The sequence below is a fragment of the Oreochromis niloticus genome, linkage group LG22, assembly GCF_001858045.2.
Source record: "Oreochromis niloticus isolate F11D_XX linkage group LG22, O_niloticus_UMD_NMBU, whole genome shotgun sequence".
Classification (NCBI taxonomy): domain Eukaryota; kingdom Metazoa; phylum Chordata; class Actinopteri; order Cichliformes; family Cichlidae; genus Oreochromis; species Oreochromis niloticus.
The window spans coordinates 5,666,370-5,689,407 of record NC_031985.2 but is presented as its reverse complement, the minus strand read 5'-3'; the positions used below and the strand labels follow the sequence as shown (position 1 = coordinate 5,689,407).

Sequence of the window (23,038 nt, the reverse complement as noted above, 5' to 3'; positions counted from 1 at the left end):
TCAAGGCATGTAGGACTTTATCTGTCTGAATTGTCACTGATTGGTTGGGCGTGGTTGCGATTGTGTGAGCTGAGTAAAAGCTATTGGCTCAACAACCAAATCTTCAATTAAAACGACTTCATGATGCCAAAGCGACAGGAGTGATCCAACTTGCACCCATCTTATCTAAGACACCTGAAGGAGTCTGCAGTTTATTCAAAGTACAAGCAAAGGAAGACACTCTCACATTTCCTAAATCAGGCGATCACTTTAGTGTGCACGATTGCTTATTAGTCCAAAAAGTAGTCCAAAGGTCTCATGATTACTTTTGTTGGTTTTTCTTGCATCGTTAAGGTTTTAAAGGTTTTTACCTGAACATTTAGAGTTAAACATTTTGTTACTGAAGTACAATAAAAAAAAGTAGTCAGGTGTGTGTGCAGAAGAGTGAGTGATGAGAGAGAGAGAGAGAGAGAGAGAGAGAGAGAGAGAGAGAGAGTTAAAATTATCCACCTAAAGCCAATCCTCCTCAAGCTGATCAGTGTGTTGAATGGACTAACCACCTTGGCGACTCCAGACTTGCAACAGGTAAGAAAAGCTTTGTTTCTTTTTAACAAAATGATGCGCTGTTTTCTAAAATATCGACCTTTGGGAAGATTCCTAAACGATCTCTCTATTCAGCAAGTAAATCAACTATTGTTGGAAAACAAAAGTAAAGTGAAATTCACAGCCCCATGGATGATGTAATGCTTCCACAGACTGAATGAAATGAGTAAATTAAGTTTAAATAGTTTGTGGTTCTTTAGAGAGATTTGTTAATATAATGTGTGATTTATTTAGTGTGTACTGGTTTACACATTTGCCTAACATGCGAAAGAGCCCCGGTTTGATCGTGTGATGAGACACAAATCCCTTTGGGTTGTGTCAGGAAGGGCATCTGGCGTTTAAAAAAAACTACCCGCTGTGGCCACCTCTGATGAATAACAGAGCAGCTGGAAGTAGCTTCTATAAAGTGTGATTCATTTAGTTATGCAATGCATGTTTAAGGATTTTCTCACGAAGCCTCTGCCAACCAGTTACCATAAGCTGTAGCTTAGCTGCTATATGTACTTACCTCAAATAAATGTAAATAAATGGGATTTTATATATTAGTAAATCTGTAGATTCACTGGCCACGGTTCTGACTTTTTTGTGCTACAAATGTAACTAAAGCTCATCCAAATCCTCATCAATAAATTCTCCTTTTCACATTTGTACTTTTGTGAGTCTCTAATAAACTGTAGGTGTGGTACTTTATTATCTGCATCTTATTTAACCATAAGACACAAAGTAAAGTGAGCTGAATCATCTGAGGTCAGATGAGTTAAGATATTTTGTGAAAATGTGTTGAAATGAATGCCTGGTACTGTAGGTGATTCAAGTCCCTTTGTTCTAGACCGTCATCAACAGACGTCTTTCTTAAGAGCTTTAATTGCTTTTTTTAATGTATTGACACATTAGAAGTAATTGTTTTAAAACTGTTTGAAATTCAAATAAAGTAAACTGGAGGAATGAGGCTGAATGCTGTTCCACCCGTCACAGGGTGAGAGGCAGCGGTACCACCCTGGACGAATCGCCAGTAAAGTAATATTCAGCATAATTATGGTTACTTTTAAGAGTTTTCAGTCTTTTGTTTACTACTTATACTATTTTTTTCTGCATGCTAATATTCTGTTACTAATATAACATATAAGAGGTTTTATAATGTTTAATTTGTCCTCGTTAATATGCCTTCAGCCGTCTGTGTTACATTCAGTGTATTTTTGATGAGCTTTGGCTCACGTGCAGCTAAGATCTTAACGTGTTTGGCATTTTATTGAACTCGACCATTCTTTCATGGGTGCAACATTTTAAAAGTGAAGATTCTTCTCAGATTTTCTGTAGTAGGTCTGTTGGTGGTACCTTCTTTTATCCACGGTTGTATCTCAGTGATGTTTCAGTGAACATTTTTGCAGTATAGCCATAGCTAACCTGTGATAACGTTCCCTTCCTGTGTATCCCACCGAGTCTTTGGTCAAACCTGTTCAGTGGAGATCGATTGAGGCCACGTGCGGCACTGAGCCCTTGGTTTCACGCCTCTTCATTAGCTACAGCGAGAGCAGAAGCAGCTTAAAGAGGTCAAACAAAATGTGAAGGTGATCCATCACAGTTCAGATCAGAAATCCACGTCTTGAGAAATGTGACACCTGTTCTCATCAAAGAGTAATGATAAGTGACCAAGCTATTGTGAAGACTGAGCTTCAACTTTAACCCTTAAAATGATGAGAAGAAAATCAAACTTTACAGAATCGATACTGGACATCCTAATTATGGGATATACTAATAGGCCTACCTGAAGTTCCTCTTTAGGAAATCAAGGCACCAAAGAAAACTGACACAGGTAAAAAAAAAAAGAAAAAAAAAAGAAAACATCCAAAAAATAACAAAGATTTGTTCTCAGAGACACAAAGGAATGCTTTTAGTGCTGCGAAAAACAAAGAAAAAAAGAAAATTTGCTACCCGTTAGAATTAAAATGCCTTCTAGTTAAAGTTCAGCCTGTTACGCTGCACTGTCTGGACCTTTGTTAAGAAACCTGAGCTTCCTGCATGGCGCCATCCATATGAACTGTTATGCTAAGCCAGTGTATTGTCACATTAGTTGATTAATGTTGTCACTCTCAACACTTGAGCCTAAGAGCTTTCCACACTGCCACAACTATTCCCAGTCATCCTGATTATGGTGACCCCACTGAGGGTGGTCTCTGAAGTTGTACCACAGTACAGTCAGGTAGTGTGGTAACTTGTTAAACCTTGACACCAAAACAGTTCATGTAATGAACATTTACATTATGAGCTGGTGGAAAGTAGAGTTACTGTTACAACATGTTTTGGCTTTTTCCCCACAATTTTAAACCATGTTTCTTTATAAAATGTGGACTATATGTAAAGTTGTGAGACAAGTTGAGCAGGATCTTGATAGGCTGATTGGAGTGAGATGTGCAGTGATTTTCATGGTGTACTGGTCTTTCACACTGAAGGCAAAACTGTTGATATACAAGATTTATAAGCCTTTTGTTGCCTATGAGCATGTGCTGTGGGTAGTGACTGAAGACAAAGTTCACAGAAACGAGTGTTGGAAATGATGCTCAGGTTTTAGTGAAAGGCTTCACTTTTGTGAAAATGACAGTTGGCTAATTTACTGACATCAAAATGCACTAAATTAAAAAGTACAAGGGTGCGACAAAGCCTCTCAGCACACAGCGCACTTAGCGGCTCCACAGTAGAGGGCTGTTGACCCAACCAGCTCTAAACTGTAATTTCATGTTGCTGTGTGAATGTGAGGCATGATTAGGTTCAAAAGGGACACCTGTAACTCTTCTTTATCCTTTTTCCAGTTGTTAAACTGGTGCCTGCTTTGTACTGACAGGAAGGCAGAGAGCTTCAGTGTATGAGTCAAAATATCAGTCTTTGTTATCATACTCGATCACATTTTGTTGTCTGTCAGCTGGTTCACTGTAACAATATGGCTGCTGTATATTTCCAGGGCTGAGGAGTCAATACAGTTGTAATTTGGAACGATTTGTATGTCTGTGGAAACAAAACACGGTCAACTAAGCAGGTATATTTAATAACACTTAATAATATGTCTGTGATTTGGTGCAGCGGTCAGGTTAAACATCATCCTGTTTTACTAGTGACTTCAAGCATGCAGCTTTTTCATGTTGCACAAACATAAAACGGGAACAACAAAATACGAATCTGAACAACAAAAAAGGCACATATGGACTTTTTAAATATGATATTTTTGCAAATGAGATATTTAAAAGAGTTTTTGCATCAGAAATGGCCCGGGGAAAGATGATGTTATATCCTGTGTCCTCAATATCAAAAACCAGTGGTATACAAACTCATAGGCTTCTACTGATTACATTAATAGAGAGTAATGATACTGGTACTAAAACACTTTTTTATTTATTATTTATTAAAGCTACAGTATGACGGGCTAATGTTTAGTTTGAATTTTGACTGTATTCAATGATCTTAAAATAACAAAGCGTGTGAACTAGATATGATACAGCAGGTACATAAGATAACATTTTCTTTAAATAACTGTCATTGTATTGCATTTCATAATGAAATCTAAAATGACAGAATAACTCGTTTATTATTTCATTAAATGTTGAAATACTAGCTTAAGAAGTATTGAATTATTTTAATATGCAACTTAATTTAAAACAAGCCAACCAGTTACGGTGTTAAAAATGCCACCTGAGCATTCAATAGTTTTTTATCTCACAACTAAAAAGCAATTTTTTAAAAAAAAGAAAGAGATTTTTTTATTTGCTTTTAGGACTTAGACTCGTTAACGCACTCTGAGGCATAACATACCTAACCAAAGTTTTAATAATGAAGAGTTTCCTCACATAAGAACATATAAAATAAGAAAAAACTCTACTTTGACTTATAGTTTTATGCTAATACAAAGTACATACTGCACCAGCTGCTCAGGATGTGATTGTAAATGTGTGTAATCTTATATATGGAGGCATTTGATAGATGCTGTCAGGCACAAACATGGCATTGCTTTTAAACTGATTTATTTTTCACTTATGCAACAGTTTCTGAAAAATGACTGAGTCTCGAGGCGTACATTTTTAAACTCTCTATACTAATTTTTTTGTACAACAGTAATATTTGGGACTAATCATCTGTTGGCTTTAAATATGTCACATGTCATGAAGTTTATTTAACGAAAAAAGAACATTATAATTATGTAATTAAAATACAGTGTTTATTATGGCTACCAACAAATTAATGCATTCTCATGAACTTAGATTGAATCCATTAAAAATACATATAGTCGGAGCAGACACAAGTTTGTGGAAGCTGCCATCTTGTCTCACTGTCTTAAATACAGTGACTGGGATGGACTTTGCTGTTCCACCTAATCATGTTTTACATATGTGACTAGAGACCAACCACATATGCCTAATAAGTTCCTTTGTGACCCTTTAACATTTGTAAATGTACGTTTTTAGCATCTCTTTCTCATTATATCTGCTTATCTTTATCCACCTCCTCAACAACTGCTCCTTCCTCCCTCATTTCAACCTCACCCACCTTCTGCTCACCTCAAGCCTCACTTCCTGCACTGAAGTCAGGGCCCTAACACATGAAAAGTTACATAAGCGTGCTCATTTAGTCCTCATATTAGTCACGAGTCCATCCCATCTCTGGACAGCTGATGAGCCAGCTAAACAGCAACAGCAGCTGGTTCATCAGCTGACATGATGTCAGTTAAAGTTAGAGTATCCTGAAAATCACATTTTTTCACCAATAAACAGTTTGATTACATTCTCACACCACATGAGACACAAGTGTTCGAGTCCAACAATGCTACATCCACTTCAAAGAAAGTTTCACTAATTCCAGCTAACAGCAGTTAACAGCTAGCGACAGCAAAAGTTCAGGATAGCCTCGACAACTTGCCTCAAAATCACGTGATCACTCAGAAGTGATTCACTGATTCATCAACTCATATCTGACTCCCTTCACAAAGTTTTGCAGCCTCCTAAAAATGACACCAGACCAACAGGCTACGATCACTACAGCCGAATGGCAGCCAGAGTTTTTGAGGTGACTTGTATATAAAATTGCAAAGTACTGCAAAATATTTTTAGTTGTTTTTTATTCCTGTAGTATTTTAAAAATATAGGGTGTATAAGAATGTTTTTATACATAAAAAGTAGCAAAATCAGGTTGGCTAGCCACAGGTACAGGCTAAATGTTTTTAATCTCTTAATTGATCAAAGTGGTTTCATCCTACAGTGGTCACCACAGCAATCTGACATCTGGCAGTGAGATTTTACACATTTTAACACTACTGCAGCACGTAAGACTTTTCCTAGTAAACATTTATATTTTGTCAAACAAATCCTCTTTGGGAGCACAGCTCTGGAGGTTATTAAATCAGAGAAGGCCAATCAGTATCAAGTTACACGTGTGGCATTGTGTCAGTTAATCTACAGTGAATCTAAACACACAGTATGGTTGGTCCAAGTTTCAATTACTTCAAGTAAAATTGTCCTGCAGCCTTTTGCTTAACTTTGGGAGTCTGTGCACTGATATAGTGCTCCGACACATATCACAACATCTATGCATCATCAGTCATCAAAGAGTCACTTGGCTGTTCAGTGCTGTCGCCGGTCACGTTCAGACGGACATGACTCACCTCAGCACAGAGCTTACGGTCCAGCCAGAGCACCTGACAACTGAGGTGATCTCGTGCAATGATAAGGTAGGGAGGTGAGGGAGGGGCCTTTAAGCTGCGGGCAGGGCAAGGCGATTCAGATGGAAACTGAACGTGGATAACTGACCCAAGCATGGGCCTTCAAAGTGCAAAGCAAAATAAAAGTGTAGTATAAAAACTGGCTTTTTTGTGTCACCTGACACGAGTACAAAATGAACTTGAGCTCTGTCAACACACAAAGCTCTTCAAATCTATTATAAATGCTGGAAAAGCCACTGAAGTAGTCCATTGTATAAGCAATTTAAATAAGACAGCTGTTAGGAAAAGCTGCAAAATGTGTATTAATGCAAATTACAATAATACACAAGTTACTGGCTGCGTGTCAAGCACATGCGCTTCTTCTGCAGTGACACGTGTGGCAACAGTGACTTGTGGGTTGGAGGGAGATCCTCTGGCAGAACCAGGACCCTGCAGCCAATCCCTCATTAAACAGCATTACATCCAACCAATCCTATTTGACCGTCACCCTTGAAAGAAGAAGGAGCTATGAGGACACGGATGTGATCCGTACGGGGGAAACATGAGCAGATCAGATGACAAGATCAGATTGATGTAGTGAATCTTCAAAGGAGCCCTCTCATTTTGTGCTTTTAACTACTGAAGGAGTGAAAGTGACAAAAGATAATAATTTCTTTAAGGAAGCCTAATGTGAACAATTTCATTCGAAAAGGAAGGAAAAATAAAGATGACATTTGGGAAATTTGATAGAAGTTAGAAAAAGGTTTCTGCTTTGTCTGGGATTATACTTTTAAGAATATATTTTTTAAATATGAAAATAAAACATCCTTTCTATATTGTACTGGAGAACAGCTTTATAGCATTAAAAACCTGCTTTATGGATTTTTAAATGAGTTTTATACACAGCATACAACATATTTTATGAGTCAGTGACACATTTTAATATGTCATTTTCCAAAATGAAGGCTAAGAATAAATAAATGTAAACTTTTATTGTTCATTAATCCATCCAGCCATCTATCTTGATCATGGTGGGCAAAGACAGAGTATAGTACTGATATGACACCAAATTATAGCCAAGTTCATCATTTATCCTATTTACAAAAACATAATGAATCATAAAAAACAACAATATCTTTTAAGTGTCTCCACTATAATCATCAGGAACAGTTACGGCAACCTACATTTTGTAAAGAATATAAGCTTTGCTGTAAAATACTGTCAAACATTACGGTGTCTCCATAAACATGAGTCTCACTAATGCTGGTAGCTAAATTTTAACAGTGTTCTGCAAACCTCAAGACACATCATGAACATGAAGGCACAACAAAGTGACACAAATGGTGTGTTGCTTTGTGTCTTTGCATGCATGCTTGCATGGAAACCTATATAAAAGTGGAAATACAGCAACCGGTTATCTTTACCAGTCTGTGCAAATATGCAAATTTAAAGTTGTTGCACTACTTTCACATGACAAGAGCACTGTTAGACCTCACTCAGCCAAGGTTATGTAGAGCCAAATTAAAAGTTGGCTCAATGAAAACCTGATCATTTCCCCGCAAGGCAAAGAAAAAATGTATGCAGGTCCAAGGTTCTCCTGCCCTTTCTATCTTTGACAAAGGAAGGTTATAAACACTAGGGATCATTATAATGTTGTACATTAAGCAGTGCTGTTTGGACTTGCATGTGATGCCACGTGTCTCAGTGAGGTATCATGTCGTGTAAATCTCCACTAATGGTGTCCTTAAGTATCAGACAGCGGGGCACACTGTTGGATTATGGCTCTCACGTAGTGGCTGCGTGCACATCGTTAAATGCCTCTCAACAAAACATGTTTGTTTTTAAGAAATGGCTGATGAACCCTGCGGTGTTTCTAATGATGAAATATGTGACACCATTAAACTATTAATGATCTAAATAATGGCATGATCTCAGATGTTATATCAAAGTATCAGCCAGAATCCTCTAAAATACATATTTCATCCTAATGATTACACTACTAAAGTGGTAAGTTGTACGGTTCTGTTTATCCTTTTGATAGTAAGCACTTGTGTTATGTTCATAGAATTAATACCTCAATGCTAAATGGGTCATTTCTTCTGATAAAAAGAGAAACTTCTGTCAAATTTACCAGAAGTACGTCAAAATCAGAGAGTCACTGTATCCTGTAAGCAAAATCTCCTGAGAATTTATACTTTGTCACATTAAAATATCAGGTTTTGTACAAATTAGACTAACAAGATAGAGCTCATCAATTAGTGAACTTTAGACTTAATGAAAGGTGGATGTTGTCACCTTCAGACAAAGCCAGGCTTTCTGTTTTTGGTCTTCATGGAAAGCTACGTGGCTGTTGGCTGTAGTTTCATATTTACTGTACACACATGCTGTTCTTATTTACTCCTTGGCAAGAAAGACAACTGGTATATTTCCCAGAAATTTTAAGCTAATATGTAATTTTAAAAAAAAAAAAAAAGGCTGAAAATCTCAAAAAACAAAAGTATTGTCATTGTTGTTTTTCTCAGAAGGACAATGTCACAGAAAGGGCGGTGCCAGAAAGTCGGATGTTTGTACTTAATGTAATGTGTGTTGTGGGTGTTTGAACTGGTGACGGGCTATAAAGATAAGGAGCTTAGAAAGAACAAGCTCCTTATCTTTTCCTGTGTGTTCTGAAACTTGTTTCTCTTGGCTTTGCATCGCGCTCTCTGGCTAGACCAACGAGCATGCGGTAGATGCATGTTCCTTGTTCTGCTGTACAGGTTGAGCAGAACAAGTAAAAACAAAAAAATAAATTATTAATACATTATTATTATTTATCCATCATCAATAAGGAACACCTATTGTACAGTAGATGTGGTCGGATGCTGTTCTTCTGTGCAATAATAATGCAGACATCCCTCTTCTTCGAGTATGACTCCCCCTTCCCCTCGCCGTGCTGCTTTTAAATAGTCAGTCAATATGGCAGGCCGAGGGCGGACAAGTTCTGACACTGATTCATGAAACTCGTGTGAGTGACTGGGCTCAATAGGCATGCCCTTGTCTCAGCAGAAAACCAGCTTTCATTATGTGAATGGTTACCCTGTGGCTTTGACGGAAGATTAATTGACCATAATCTGATTATACTGTGGCCTGCTGCAGCCTTGAAGCCCCCCAACCACCACCACCAATCAGCCCTCCCCTCTGTGGTGTCTGTCTGTGTGTGAGTCACTGAACTTAAACTGTAGTCTGCTGGTTAAAATAAAACATGCTGACCACATGGATAAGCATTTTAATATGTGGAGATCAGCTGCTTATGATGCTGAACACCTCTCATAATTGCAAATTTTCTGGTACCTTCCTGCAGCAAGAACTATAACAAAAGCAGATTTTTAAGATAATTTTGAAAAAGGTGTTTATCTAGTGTTCCTTCTCAATATGAGTTCATCAAAACCATGATTAAGTCATGAAACTCTTTATGGTTTTGTTTACATCAATATTGTGGTCAAGTTCAAAGATGAGTGTGATCCGGAAACTCACTTAGTAATTAAGATGGTCTCCAGTTACCTCTTAATTCAGCCATGACCCAATTCCTGTCCTTTAAACCTGTTCTGACCTCTCTGCTTTGTCTCACTTTGCCTCTTGACAGTCGTACTTTTTACCACAACCTGTAGCTTTTGGGGTTTGTTGTTGTTGTTGTCATTGTTGTTCCAGTTGGCTGAATCACATTAATCACACTGTAAATAATGCTTAAAACCATGAGTGGAGATGATCAAAGCTTGAGCTAGCTGTTTGTTTCCATTGTGTCTCTCTTCTTCTTGACTTGTTTTCTTGATATCTTGTATTTTCTGTTTCCCAGTAGATAAGGGCAATGTGATGGATGGTTAGAAGCCAAAGTTAAAAGGATTATTCCTGGCCGTCGAACACAGAAGGTCTTTGAAGCCAGAAGAAATCACCTGTCTGGCGGTGCCCCAGCACCTCATCTCAGACAAAGTGGATGAATCTATCAGCTGAACTTTCTCAACCTGTTAACTTACCATGGAGCCAAGAAAGCTTGTGTGATTCTACAAGGTGTTCTGGAAGACAAGCAGCTGGAGTTTGACAGTCCCCTTTGTTCCTGATGTTCCCCGTGTTTTTGGAACCCTTCCTTGGAGCTTCTGTCACTTATCCTCTAAAGGGGATTTATTTTGTTGACATGGTTAGCACCAACACCTCTCAATCAAAAGCAAATGATTTCCATTGATGGTGTTTGTCCCCACAAAACTAAAGCCTTTGAGAACTGTCAATTTTCAAGGAATAATTTGGACTCTGACCAGATATGGCCAGAGACGTCCGTCCTCTGAGCCAAATGCCTTTGTCTACAAAGCACATGCAATGGGTGGGAGCTACTCTGGGGCTTGTCCTCCCTTTTATCCCCTTACGATCTCTTATTTTCTATTACTTCCTTTCATGTGCAGCAGCAGCAGGTAGTTTACCTGGCATAGAATATGATTATGGCATTAGCCCCAAATTTGTTTGTACTCCCATTCCCCCAGAAGCAGATCCCAGCTGCTACTCGCCACCCAATGTGCCCCATGGACCGAGCAGTAACAGCCATAGCAGCGACCACAATGGTGGGAGCAGGCGAGGCATGATGTCCGACGAGGCCAAAGCCACTATTCTGCACTTGCGTGAGAGCCTTGTGAGGCAGAAGGAAACCATCCTGGACCAGCGAGAGACAATCAGGGAGCTGACTGCTAAGCTCACCTTATGTGAGGGCTTTGGGGGTCACCACAGCATTGGTCACCATGACAGTCATCAGGACAACCATCACGACAACCACCATGACAATCATCACGATAACCATCATGACAACCATCAAGATAACCATCATGATAACAATCATAACAACCATCACAGCACCCACCATGACGACCATCATGGACATCATGGCAACCATCATGCATCATTGTCATTGCACCATGGGCCTTCAGGATATCACAGCAACGACCACCATTATTCCCACGGCAGCCACAGACTGGACCACTACAGGAAGGGCTCGTCATATAGCAAACACAGTTCCTTCTCTCCAGAACAGACTGGAAAAACCCTGCAGACACTAAAGGAGAGGCTGGAGAACTTGCAGGTAAGCATGAAATATTATAGTGTGATCCTTTTTGTAGCACTTGATATAAAAAAAACACAATTGGATAAATGAACTCTACGCATTAGGACAGCTGACTGTGACCATGCAATATCGTCAGTTTGATTTGTTTTGTAATTTTTAAACATGTCATGCTTTAAAAATTGCTGCACAAGCTGATGAATGACCTTTTTTTAATTTCAAAGATACATGAGAGCTACTTTCCAAAGTCTGACCTGCATGAACATCCACTGAATATCCTCCTCAGTAATGCAGGAGAAATACTAAAATGTGTGAACCGAGTAATTAAACTGAGCTTGCACTGCAATAAGTTATGAGTGAAATGGCTGTTAAAGTCTTAGCTTACCAAACGGTGACTTTACCGTGTGTGCCTGGACCCCTGAGGACCGTCCATAATGCAGATCCTGCATAGCAGTGTTCCCAATTCCAAGCTTTCTGAGGGCAGAAACAATGCACAGCAATGAACAATCCACAGCATTGTTCATTGTTGTTGTTCATTGAAGGCCTTTTTGTATCAAGGAGTTTGAGGGCTGTCATTGGTGAGCTTAGTATCTGTTTGTTAACAGTCTAGGGTCCCCATTTTTTAAAATATTGCTCAAATTTTGTGTGATGGTAGATGCCAATAAGAGCTCGAGCTGCTTTAATGGTGGTAATTGTGGTCCGTGCCATTTGGGTGGAGTTGGGCTTCTTAGTGCTCTCATGTTATTTATGTATCTGTTTTATTATTTCTCTTTTAATTATTTATTCATTTCTTTGTTTTTAATTGTAATTATTTTGTGTCAGGCACTTTGTGTGTATGTGTACTTTATAAAGCTTACCTACTACACTTTTTGCACAAAAAAAAAATTCAAATTGTCTATAATGTGTCTGCAAAGAAAAGTCTATTAAAGGTTTGACTTAATTGGGGTCACATCTTACGTCACTGAGCCACATGCTCAGTCACCTAATCAGCTGCCTTTGTTATCTGCTGCCAAAACAAGGGATATGTTTCATTAGGAGATAGTAACCTGAAGGTTATTCTATGGATGTTGTACATTTTACTGCTTCATAGTTAATGCATATTCTCAGGGCTAAATCATTACTTTTTAATTTACGTTTTTGTAATAATTTGGGGGAAAATTTAAAAAAAATTGCATTCAGAAGTTGTGGTCAATCTGTCTCACACACTCATCACAAACCACCCACCAGTCACTGTGAAACACGTACCACCCACAAAGCTAATATGAAAGCTGCTTGACTATTTTCTCAGGACCATAAAAGTTAATGTCTTTCTGCATCGTTCTCTTTCTTTCTCCTGGATATCAGTGGCCAAGGTCGAGCTCAAAACAGGAAGAAGCTCTAAGTTGATTAGCTCTCACCCCTGATCTTAACCTCTGTGTGCCAGCAGGAGTGGGATGAGTTAAGCTCCCCTGGTGGAAAACAAGCAGTCTACAGTATTTAAACACCGGCAGAATGACAATGAGTTTAGATTAAAGAAAAATCTTTTTTCCCCAGTAATTCTTGTCTACTGGTTTAGGTTTTTTGTGTTTGAACTTGTGTGTAATCTCTTGCCTTAAATCACTACACACATACACAAACATATCGCTTTCTCTCTAAAAAACAACTCTCTAAAATAAATATATATTTATAATCATTGTTATAGTGAATTCATACCAAATGCAAATCAAAGTTTTGTCTTGTGGTTCTCACAAAAGTACAGTCATGCTGGAAACCCACGATTGTTTAACCCTAACAGCCAGGAGGACGTGGAGGAGTGCAAATGAAAACTGGAATAAGGTTACAGGATCATATTTTCAAAACTTTCCATGAAGTCCTACAATTTCATTCACTGTTCTCCAACACATCTTTTTCTTCTGTCACTATAAAAAAGAGAAACCGAATCATTCGGCTCCAGCTGCCCTCAAATAGCATCAGTTAGTTATTGACATGGAAAGTCAGTTATTTCAAAGACTTTACATGTCATTTTGCCTCTTTGGCACACATTTGGCAGGAATGCAGCATTATCATTTAATAGTTCATATTTAGGGGCAGTAGGGTGGCATGGTGGTTAGCACACCATTGCCTCACAGCAAGAAAGTCTAGGGTGCTAGGGTGTACCCCACCTCTCATCCAGCCCTCCAACGACTTTGATAAGGATAAGCAGCAGAGATGGATGAATGGACGGACGGACGGATGGATGGATGGACGGACGGATGGATGGACGGACGAACGGATGGATGGATGGATGGATGGATGGATTTAATTTTACATGGGGTTTCCAGTATAATAGAACAGGAAAGTCCAAACATGTATAACTTTCGACTGGGAGGCTGGGTATTGATCTCCACAAGAGCTGAACAAGACAAAAAGGCACCAACTATCAGATTTGTTAACATTACAGCATGTAAAGCATATTAAAATTCACTCCCCATATAGCTGTCGTGAATGGGGAAAATTTCATACAGACCCGTACTACTTTCTGTTTAAGTTCTTCCATATTATTAACATATCAACCCCCTCACTGGGTTCAAACACCAAAAACAAATTTATAATGAGACCCTCTACAACATTAAACACATATTAGAACAACACCAAGAAAAATGATACAGGCACTTATTCACTTATTCAGACAAGTACTGGAGGTCTCTTAAAATGAAAACATAACTCTGGTTCATATCAAGAGTTTGTGTTGTTTAAAAAGAAAATAATGTTAAATTCATTAATGTAAACTTACAAAGCAATAAACATCTTAATGATGTTTTTACAGTTGTTATAATCCTTCCAGATTCCCAACTATTTAAGTGGTTTTGCTGTCTCACTTTGGTTATAGCATTTTCATTATTCTGATGTCACAATGTGAGTCTAAAACCAAGGCTGCCAACTGGCCTGTAAAAGCTTCATTATTAGTGTAGGTGGTCTCAGGTCATGCTGAGGGAAAGTGTTGCCAAAAATCCCTTTCGATCTCACTTGAAGGTGTGAGACAAAACAGAACCGGCGCCAGGATTTACCCTCAGTCACTCCCTCTAACAGGATGTCTACACCACCAGCCTCTGGCCATGCACCGAAGGGCGCTAGCCAACCTCACTTTCAATTAGCTTCATCCTTCCTGACAAGGCTATTAATCGTGGCGTGTGCTGGCAGGGAACAAAGTCGGATTTGCTGGTGAGGAAGATGAGGATGAAGGAGGGAGAGGAAAAAAGAGGACAAGAAAACTTTTCCCCCTGCACTTTTAAATGTCATACTGAAGTTCCTCCTGTACTATTGTATTGATATAACCTTTGGTTCTTGTTTAAAGCATTAAAATCCAAAGTTGTTGTTGTAAAACTCTTATTACCAGTGCTCACCTTTCTTCCCCTACAGTCTTTTTCTTTAACACATTTTTTAATAGTTTTGCTAGTAGACAAAACTGACAAGGAGTCAAAATCATGCAATTAAAGTCAATAGATTTCTCCAGGAATGAGTTCTACAACCCAGTAATGAGTTTGTAATAGCCTTGTCTTGAAATCAGTGCCTTATTTAAATTGATTTTTGGAATGTTTCAAATGAGGTCTGTGGTTAATGCAAGTCCTACACATGTTTTTACATTTTGTTTTAAAATATGAAACTGAATACCCAAATAGCTGCTTCAGGAAACCACAAGTTCTTCAGGGACATAAAATGTCATGATGCCACACATAGGAGCTTTGTGGTGGGAACATTAAAGTCATACAATGATGTAGTTCATTTTACTATAAAGGTACTAAATCTTTCAAAAATCTTAAAAGGTCCTTAGATTTGTGATGATTATACTGGTTAACAAAACACCTACATTTTCTAAACTTTTATTTTTGAGACCTTTTTTGCAGCAATAATCCAAAATCCCATTCTCTTTTATTCAAGTGAACCAGGTCAATGCTGACATCATTTTTGCCCTGCACAAATCGCTGAGACGCTCTATGAAGATCCCCCACAATGTCAGCAGGACCTGTTGAACCCTGTTGCTATTGCTGTGGTTTAAGAAATTGTTACTACATTGATGGGGATTGTCATTTTTAAGTCTACAAAGTATATCTCAACCAAATTGGACTGATGATTTCACTCTCTGGAGGTGATAGATCGTTTATAAGTAGTTATAGTTATTAAGCACTTTTTTCTTTGTCTACAGGCCAGAAACTCCTCCAGCTCCTATTCCAGCTCCCTGAGAGAACTTCTGCAGAGGAAGATCAATGCTTTGGAGGAACAGCTACACAGGTACTACAGAGATCACCGTGACTATGGTCACCATAATGACCACCATGGAGATCATCATGATGACCATCATGGCAACAGCCACTATGACAGCCATCATGATGGCCACCATGGCAGTAGCCATCATGATGACCACCATGATGACCACCATGACGACCACCATGACGACCACCATGATGACCATCATGAAGACCACCATGAGGACCACCACAATACCCATGACAGCAACCACCACAATAGCCGTTGGTACAACCGCCACACTGGACACCATAATCGCCATCATGATCACCATTATGACCACCACTATGATGGGCACCGTGGTCGGCATTATAATCATTTCAGCAGCCACCATAATGACCATCATGACGATCATCACGATGATCACTATGGTCATCATGATGACAGTCATCACAGAGATCATGATTACCACCATCGACCTGGATACCATGACAACCACCATGATGATCATCATGACAACCACGATGATCATCATGACACCCATGATGGCAATGACCACCATGATGACCACCACCATGACAATGATCATCACCCGCGACGGCTTCCTTACACCAGTAAAGAAACGAGTGTGAGGGGTGCTGGACACAGCAAGCTGGAAACAGTACTAAGCCAACTGCATCACAGCGGCACTGACCATGGTAAACATACATGCACACACAGACATAGCTACACACACTCATGATTTATTTTAGGGATGAATTTGAATTCTCATTTATTATTTACTTTTCACAGAATATCTTTGTACCTACTATTATCTGGCTTTTATTGGAGGTTGCCCTATAAAAAAAAACTACATTAGTTAGGTTGCTGTGGGTTGGAGCTAGTAGATTATTATGACCCATAATTACCTTGTTTATATGATGAATGATAAAAACAAACACAGGGCATTGTTTTTCCTTTAAACATTATATAGATATCATGTAAATAGCGAATATCTCCATAATAATTGGGTCAGAAAAAGGAGCAATTCAAGAAAAAGAAAAAATAACTTGTTTGCTTCTAATGCATATAGAAAATAGTCTAACAAAAGTCTTTGACTGCAGTAATTGTTCATCACAAATGAATGAATCTAAATTTATCCTCCATCTCACCAGGGAACCAAAAGAAGCTAAAGAGTCCCACCACCTTCCTGTTAGACTTCCCCATGAGGACTAACTACATGTATGCCAGGATGAGGCGGTCAGTGGTGACGGAGATCTTTGCCTTGACCATCTGCCTGTGGCTGAAGGCAGGTGCAGGTCCTGGTCTTGGAACTCCCTTCTCCTACGCGGTGCCCGGGCAAGCTAATGAGCTGGTACTAATTGAATGGGGCAGCAATCCCATGGAGCTGCTAATTAACGACAAGGTAAAGCCCGTTGCCATGTCATGTCACAGTGATTTATGATCTAAATGTTGATGAATCTGGACACAAAAGCTAGTTCTGAAGCTCAGCCAATAGTGCAAAGGTTTATGGGATCTTTTTACCAGTCACTGAATAATTTATCACTGTAAGAAAATACTTGCACATCAATGTGAAGAATCTCTTGGCAAGTCAGAAGATGTTTGGTCCCAGAAGCTATCTGGTTTCCTGTTTGTAGACCACATACAATCCAGGTTATCCTGACTAATCAAAGTCTAGCAGGCTCAAGATGTATAAACTGCTTGTGGTGAGCAAAAGAAGGACTTTATCTGCTAATGTGTGATGATGATTTAGAACTAGCTCACATTTCACTACTTCAAAGAATAACAAGGTATAAGTTCAGCATTACTCCACACTAGTTTGGCTGTACCAAAGTAGAGAAAAGAATATACTTTCACCAACACCGACCAGTGTTACTGACAGTTAGTAGTACCGTACCACCAAGAAATAAGAGTCAGAACAAGACGATAATCTGCCCAATTTATTCTGGTGTGAGTATTTTTCTCAACTAGCAAAAAACTTCTCTAGTAAAGACTCTTGTATGATTTAAATGATCAATATTGTCATCTCATGTCACAATCACATACTCAAATTCATATACAAAAACTATAGAGCTCATTTAGCAAACAAAATAATGTTGATTTGTTTTAGTAAAACAGTCTTCTTAAAATGTATAATATCCTCAAACTTAATTGGCATAAGATACATTGATTTTAACATTTTAAACATTTTTATATTTAATTTGGTTGTTTTCACTTCTAACAAATTATTCTCATTTCGGTACTTTTCTGTATATTTCTAATGCAGATTAGAGACATATAACGAGCCTGTGCGATTGTCTTTCGGTTGTTTCTCCTAGAAAACGATTGCAGATGTCTCCGTTCAAATGACAGTAATCAGACAGTAACCCAGTCAGACTGCTGACAAACAAATAATTCAATTAGTCAATTAGCTTCCTAATCTTTAATTTTCCTTTTCCCCTAAACGGAAGACAGATGTTTGTCTATTTCCCTTCTGTGCCCCAGTACTTCGTGCAGTGAGCTCAACAAACAAACGAACAACACAATAATCTGATTATTGTAATTGATTGGCCTAATTGTCTGTAGCACAGACAATACCAGGAGGGATAAACTGACGTGTTTGTTGTCTGTGAGTCACACACTTGGCAGTTATCAAACTGATCATTGACACAGTTAAATGATCTCAGAATGTAGATTAATCTAAGAGTTTAATTACTTTTCTAAACTCTTTTATGAGGATGAAATGAGAGAAGATTCACATGTTGTATTAATCCACTTTCCCGACAATCGATAACAGTTGCACATAAGGCTTGCTACTGTGTGAATACTCATGCAAAATTAATGGCAGGCTATCAGAGATGACAGTGAAGGAGTCTTTTTTTTTCTTTTTACTCTTTCAATATGATAATATCTCACATTATTTAAGGCTTGATCAGGTCTAAAGCATCCCATCTTGATCTTTTTCCAAATAAAAATTAAAAATTAAGTAAATAAATAAATAATATCTCTTTTTTGTCTCTCCACCTGGTTGTTTAGGCAGCGACTTTGCCCATAACTATGACAGATGAAAAGTGGCATCACGTATGCGTGACGTGGTCCACACGTGATGGTGTCTGGGAGGCCTACCAGGACGGAGCGAAGAAAGGCTCAGGGCAGAACCTGTCAGCCTGGCACCCAATCAAACCAGGAGGGATTTTCATCCTTGGTCAGGAGCAGGTATGACACACAACATGCCTTTGACTGTGATAATATAGTCACATACAGACTATATCAGCAGATATAGGTATGTCAGTTCGTTTATGCACAGCTGCCTCAACCACCACAGCACTTCAATCAAACTGAGGTCTGTGAATCATTGTCATGAGCAGGTGTCAGCCTAGCTTTAGCTGTTGAAAAGATGGCCTCATATTAGACACTTACACAGAGAAGTTCATGGTTAATTCAGTGCCTGCAAAGTGCCCGAGTCCTGTGGCTGCAAAACAAGTCCAAATCCTCACCCCTCCACCACTGTGCTTGACAGTGTATTAGGCATATATGTTGATAAGCAGTGTTTGGTTTCTGCATCTGTCCAAAGGACATTGTTGCAGTTGTGGTTTGTTTTGTAACTTACTTGCAAGCCTAAGCTGTGCTGCCATGTTCTTTTTAGAGAGAAAAGGCTTTCTTCTTTAAGCCCCTTAGAAAAAGTGCTTCTTGTTCAGTCTTTTCCTAATCGTACTGTCATGAACTTTAACATTTAACATGCTAACTGAGTCCTCTACAGTCTTCAGTACGGGGTTTTTGTTTTTTGTGCATTTTCTCTGAGCACTTCATGGTCTCAGACTGTGGGAAGACTTGCTGGGACCTCCATTCCTGTGAAGATTGGCAGCTTACACTTCCTGACCTGAAAAATGCTAAAACTTCTGCTTCTTTAGATTACCAGCACCTGGCTCTAACTTTCCTTTTTAATTCGTATCAATACTGCTGCTGCATTGTGATTTAATTTTTGTTAAATAATGATATGATCTAATATGTCATGTTTGGTAGTTCATCTGAGGTTATATCTATCTCATTTAAGACTGGCTAAGGACCAGGTTATTTTTATGACATCTAGGTGTTAAACCTATATGTTAAACCTTGGTAAGAGGTTCTCTTTACTGTGACTGATAGTCTGTCTGTAGTATGGAGAGCTGAGCTTGTAAGGCCAAACTTTGTCAGCTTGGCCATGTTTTTTTGAAACAGCTGACTTTGTATAGTGCCTTTCAGTAGATGTGAACATATGCACTGAATCTTTATTGTCTATTGTCTAAATGATGTTGGTCATTACAAAGAATGCAGGGATAAGACACTCTAGTATTGACTTCATTTTCAGGGCCCTAGCTTTACTGATGGAACAAATCAAATTTGTGTCAAACTAAAAATTTCATTTTTACCAGTTTCATATCTTAAAGAGCAGCTTTCTAATCCCTAGAAGCTAGCAACTTTTTAAATATCAAGTCTACATTTTGACACATTTGCTTCTCCCTCCGCAGGACACAATGGGAGGCCGCTTTGACGTCACTCAGTCTTTTGTGGGAGAGCTGTCGGATCTCCAGTTCTGGTCCAGGGTGTTGACATCCAGTGAGATTTACAGCCAAGCAACCTGTGGCGGCCACCTTGTTGGTGATGTCATGTCATGGTCGGAGGAGTCGGTTGAGCTCCACGGAGGCCTCACTGAGCTTTCTTTTGATCCCTGCCACTAAAGATGGACGCTGAACCCAGGGCTGTAGGATTATCCTTTTCTAGTAATTGATAACATGGTTGTGTCAAAAATGGCTGACGAGTGGAAATACATCATTTGATCATGGGTCAACCATAAAGCAATCATTTCTCTCATTTCTTCTTCCATCATATTGGCTGCAGAACTTTAATAGCACAAGCTCAGCTGTGGGCCACGAGCAGTGTGAGGACTTTTGTTGTTTTTTTTGTATTTTTCCATTCCTGCCGGATCCTTCTGCCTTCTCCACCTACACCCTCACTTCCTCGCTCGAACGCTCTCAGCAGGACACCTTTGAAGGCTCCAAAGAGTGCAGGGCTTTGGATTTACTGGCTGCACGCTCATGACTGCAGCACCTCTAAGAGATCCAACACACATAATAGGATTTCTTTCAATCGGAACAGGTCCAAAGGTTGCCGGTTTGCCATTAACTGGCCTGCGCTAGCTTGTTCTGTGCAGTTTATGAGCAACATAGATGTTACAGAAGGTGAAAGAGATGCTAAAAGGCACAGCAGGGCTTACAAACGAAGCCACATAGAAACCTGAGTGAGGACTTGTGCATGCTGCTAAAGAACTGATAGTAAGGTTGCAGTACAGAGCAGGGCAAAGCACTGCATACTGATGGTTGTTTTGCACATTGAGATTTTGGCAGACTATTCTTTTTGTATTAGTATTTCATATTGAAAACTCTAAAAATATGTGGGGGGGTTTTGTAGAATTAAACTATAATGTGCTTTTTTTGTGGCTTTACAATGTGAGTACATGTTCATAACAGTAAATCGTGCATTTTGTCAATGCAGGACTGAAAATGTTTTAACCTCTGGTTTTTCTTCTGTCTGTAAATGAATCATTGTGAAAGGTTTGTTACATAAGAGCAAAACAGCTCAATGTCAGACACGACACATTACAGCCACGAGCCACCTGACTGCATCAATTCAGGTTAACCGGCCCTCAACGTGTCAGCGCGCTAATGCTGATGTCTCCTTGGGCAACCATTGGCTTACAGTGGGATTTACCTGTGAACAACTGATCTGATCCTGCCTATTTCTGACAAGCTCAAACCGCATGGCAGAGTCAGACACACAGAAGCTAAACGTGTAAAAAGACATTGTTGATCTCGTGTTAATCATTTGTAGCTGCACTTTCATTGTTTTATAACAAGAGTTTGGTTTTTTTGTACACATAAATCATATATGAAAGTATTTATTATGATTGTTCTCAGGTTGTAAACAACTTTTACTTAACCCTGTGTTTATTTGTAAAGCTCATCTTTTGAAATAAACTGTTATATATTTGCTAATTAGAGCCCTTCTGAATTAAACTCGCTTATCCTCCAATGAATTTAATTCAGTAGAATCAGGCACCTCAAAGAGCTTTATAGGATTTTTAGATTAAAGTAGATATTTTCAAATTATCTAACTCCAAACCAAAAAAAAAAAGATTCTCCAAATTTTCTCCATATGTTCATATGTTTCTGCACACATCTATATATGATGTGACATATATATATATGATGTGCTTCTTTTTTCTGTGCTCCTATACTTCACATTTATACCTCCTTCTTCCACTACAAAAATGTGTAGTTTGTAAGCTAAACTTTAAAATGCATTATTAACATAAATACTTGCTTGTCCTCACCTTCAGTGCACATTTTAATAGTTTTTTTGGTTTCTTTATTTTTTCTTTAAATTTGTTTTTTTGTCTTTTGCTGTAAATATGCTGAGTATAACATTGTATTCAATCCACCACCCCTCCCCACATGTGTAAGCCAAAAACTACAGTATATACTGAAATGTAAAACTTGAAAAAGAAGAGAAATGCTCTATAAACGCTGTCAAATATTTGTAAATATGTCAGTATTTTGAATAAAACTATTATTATTATTATTGGGTAGTATTATTATATTATTATTACTTCTACTGTATGCATACAGTATTTTATGAGACTTAAATCGCTCATTAGTGGGAGCAGTCTTATATCGGTGCATAGATCACTTCATCTCACACACTTTTTTGTGTGTATGACTAAAGAAGACAATCACCTATGTGTTCTGACACACACACTGCACATGCAATCACACGCTGGTCGTGATTGCTGCTTGTGCGTGTTGATATTAGGTAATTATGCAGACAGACATAAATGCAGGCAGGTGACAAATTTAAGGGAAAATCTGAACCCCTGTTGCTCTGTGGGAGGCAGCTTTAATTGTTTGTTTGTACAGGTTTCAACCCAGTAGTGGTTCTCAAAATATATAGTGGGCCCCCTGGTGGGGCTTAAAGTAAATGCAAGGAAGTGTTACCAACCAACAAGGGGGAAATATGTAGAGAAACTAATCAGAATTTAAGAAAAATGAACAGGAAAATCATTCTAAAAGGAATCTTGGTTGGTCATTACTGTTAATGATTCATAATAGGTGTAAATGTGAGCATGAAGGATTGCCTGTCTCTCTGCGTTACACAGAAAGCCTCTCACCTTATGGCAGAAGGCAAAGGCTCCAGCCCCAGAGAACTGTGTAAGCTGCTAAGAAAATGGCTCTTTTAGAAGAAAGTGCCACTGCAGATCACACACAGCTGTTTTGACTGATCACTTTAATTCTAAACTTTTTTTACCCTGATGGGAGTGCTCTCTTTAGAGATTCCTCCGTCCATTATAAACAAGCTTTCAATGAATGTTTTTACCAGGGTGACAGTTATGTAAAGCATATGGCCTCTGCAGCCACAAGATCTAAATAAGCAGTGCAAAATGTTGGGCTGACATGTTTAACCGCTTATATGTTTATATTGTG

At 38.7% G+C, this 23,038-nt stretch overlaps 2 protein-coding genes across 3 annotated transcripts in view; one reads left to right on the top strand and one right to left on the bottom strand.

Moving 5' to 3' along the window:
• cacng6a (calcium channel, voltage-dependent, gamma subunit 6a) overlaps nucleotides 1–11,831 on the bottom strand; it is a 45,232-nt gene extending 33,401 nt beyond the window's left edge. Inside the window, exon 1 of the mRNA XM_005457549.2 lies at nucleotides 11,725–11,831. The gene's annotated coding sequence lies outside the window, so the exon portion shown is untranslated. The remainder of the gene's footprint in view (nucleotides 1–11,724) is intronic.
• si:dkey-14o18.2 (GATA zinc finger domain-containing protein 14) lies at nucleotides 512–22,119 on the top strand. Of its 2 annotated transcripts, none has more exons than XM_019351095.1 (6): nucleotides 512–564; nucleotides 10,095–11,360; nucleotides 15,502–16,240; nucleotides 16,697–16,947; nucleotides 18,558–18,737; nucleotides 20,030–22,119. In XM_019351095.1, the coding sequence occupies exons 2-6, from the start codon at nucleotides 10,554–10,556 to the stop codon at nucleotides 20,237–20,239; spliced, it is 2,187 nt and encodes a 728-aa protein (XP_019206640.1). In that variant the 5' UTR covers nucleotides 512–564; nucleotides 10,095–10,553; the 3' UTR covers nucleotides 20,240–22,119. The 2 variants fall into 2 exon arrangements, with proteins under 2 accessions (XP_019206640.1, XP_019206641.1); XM_019351096.1 differs by having other exon boundaries at nucleotides 522–564; nucleotides 10,098–11,360.
• Nucleotides 22,120–23,038: the final 919 nt, after the last annotated feature.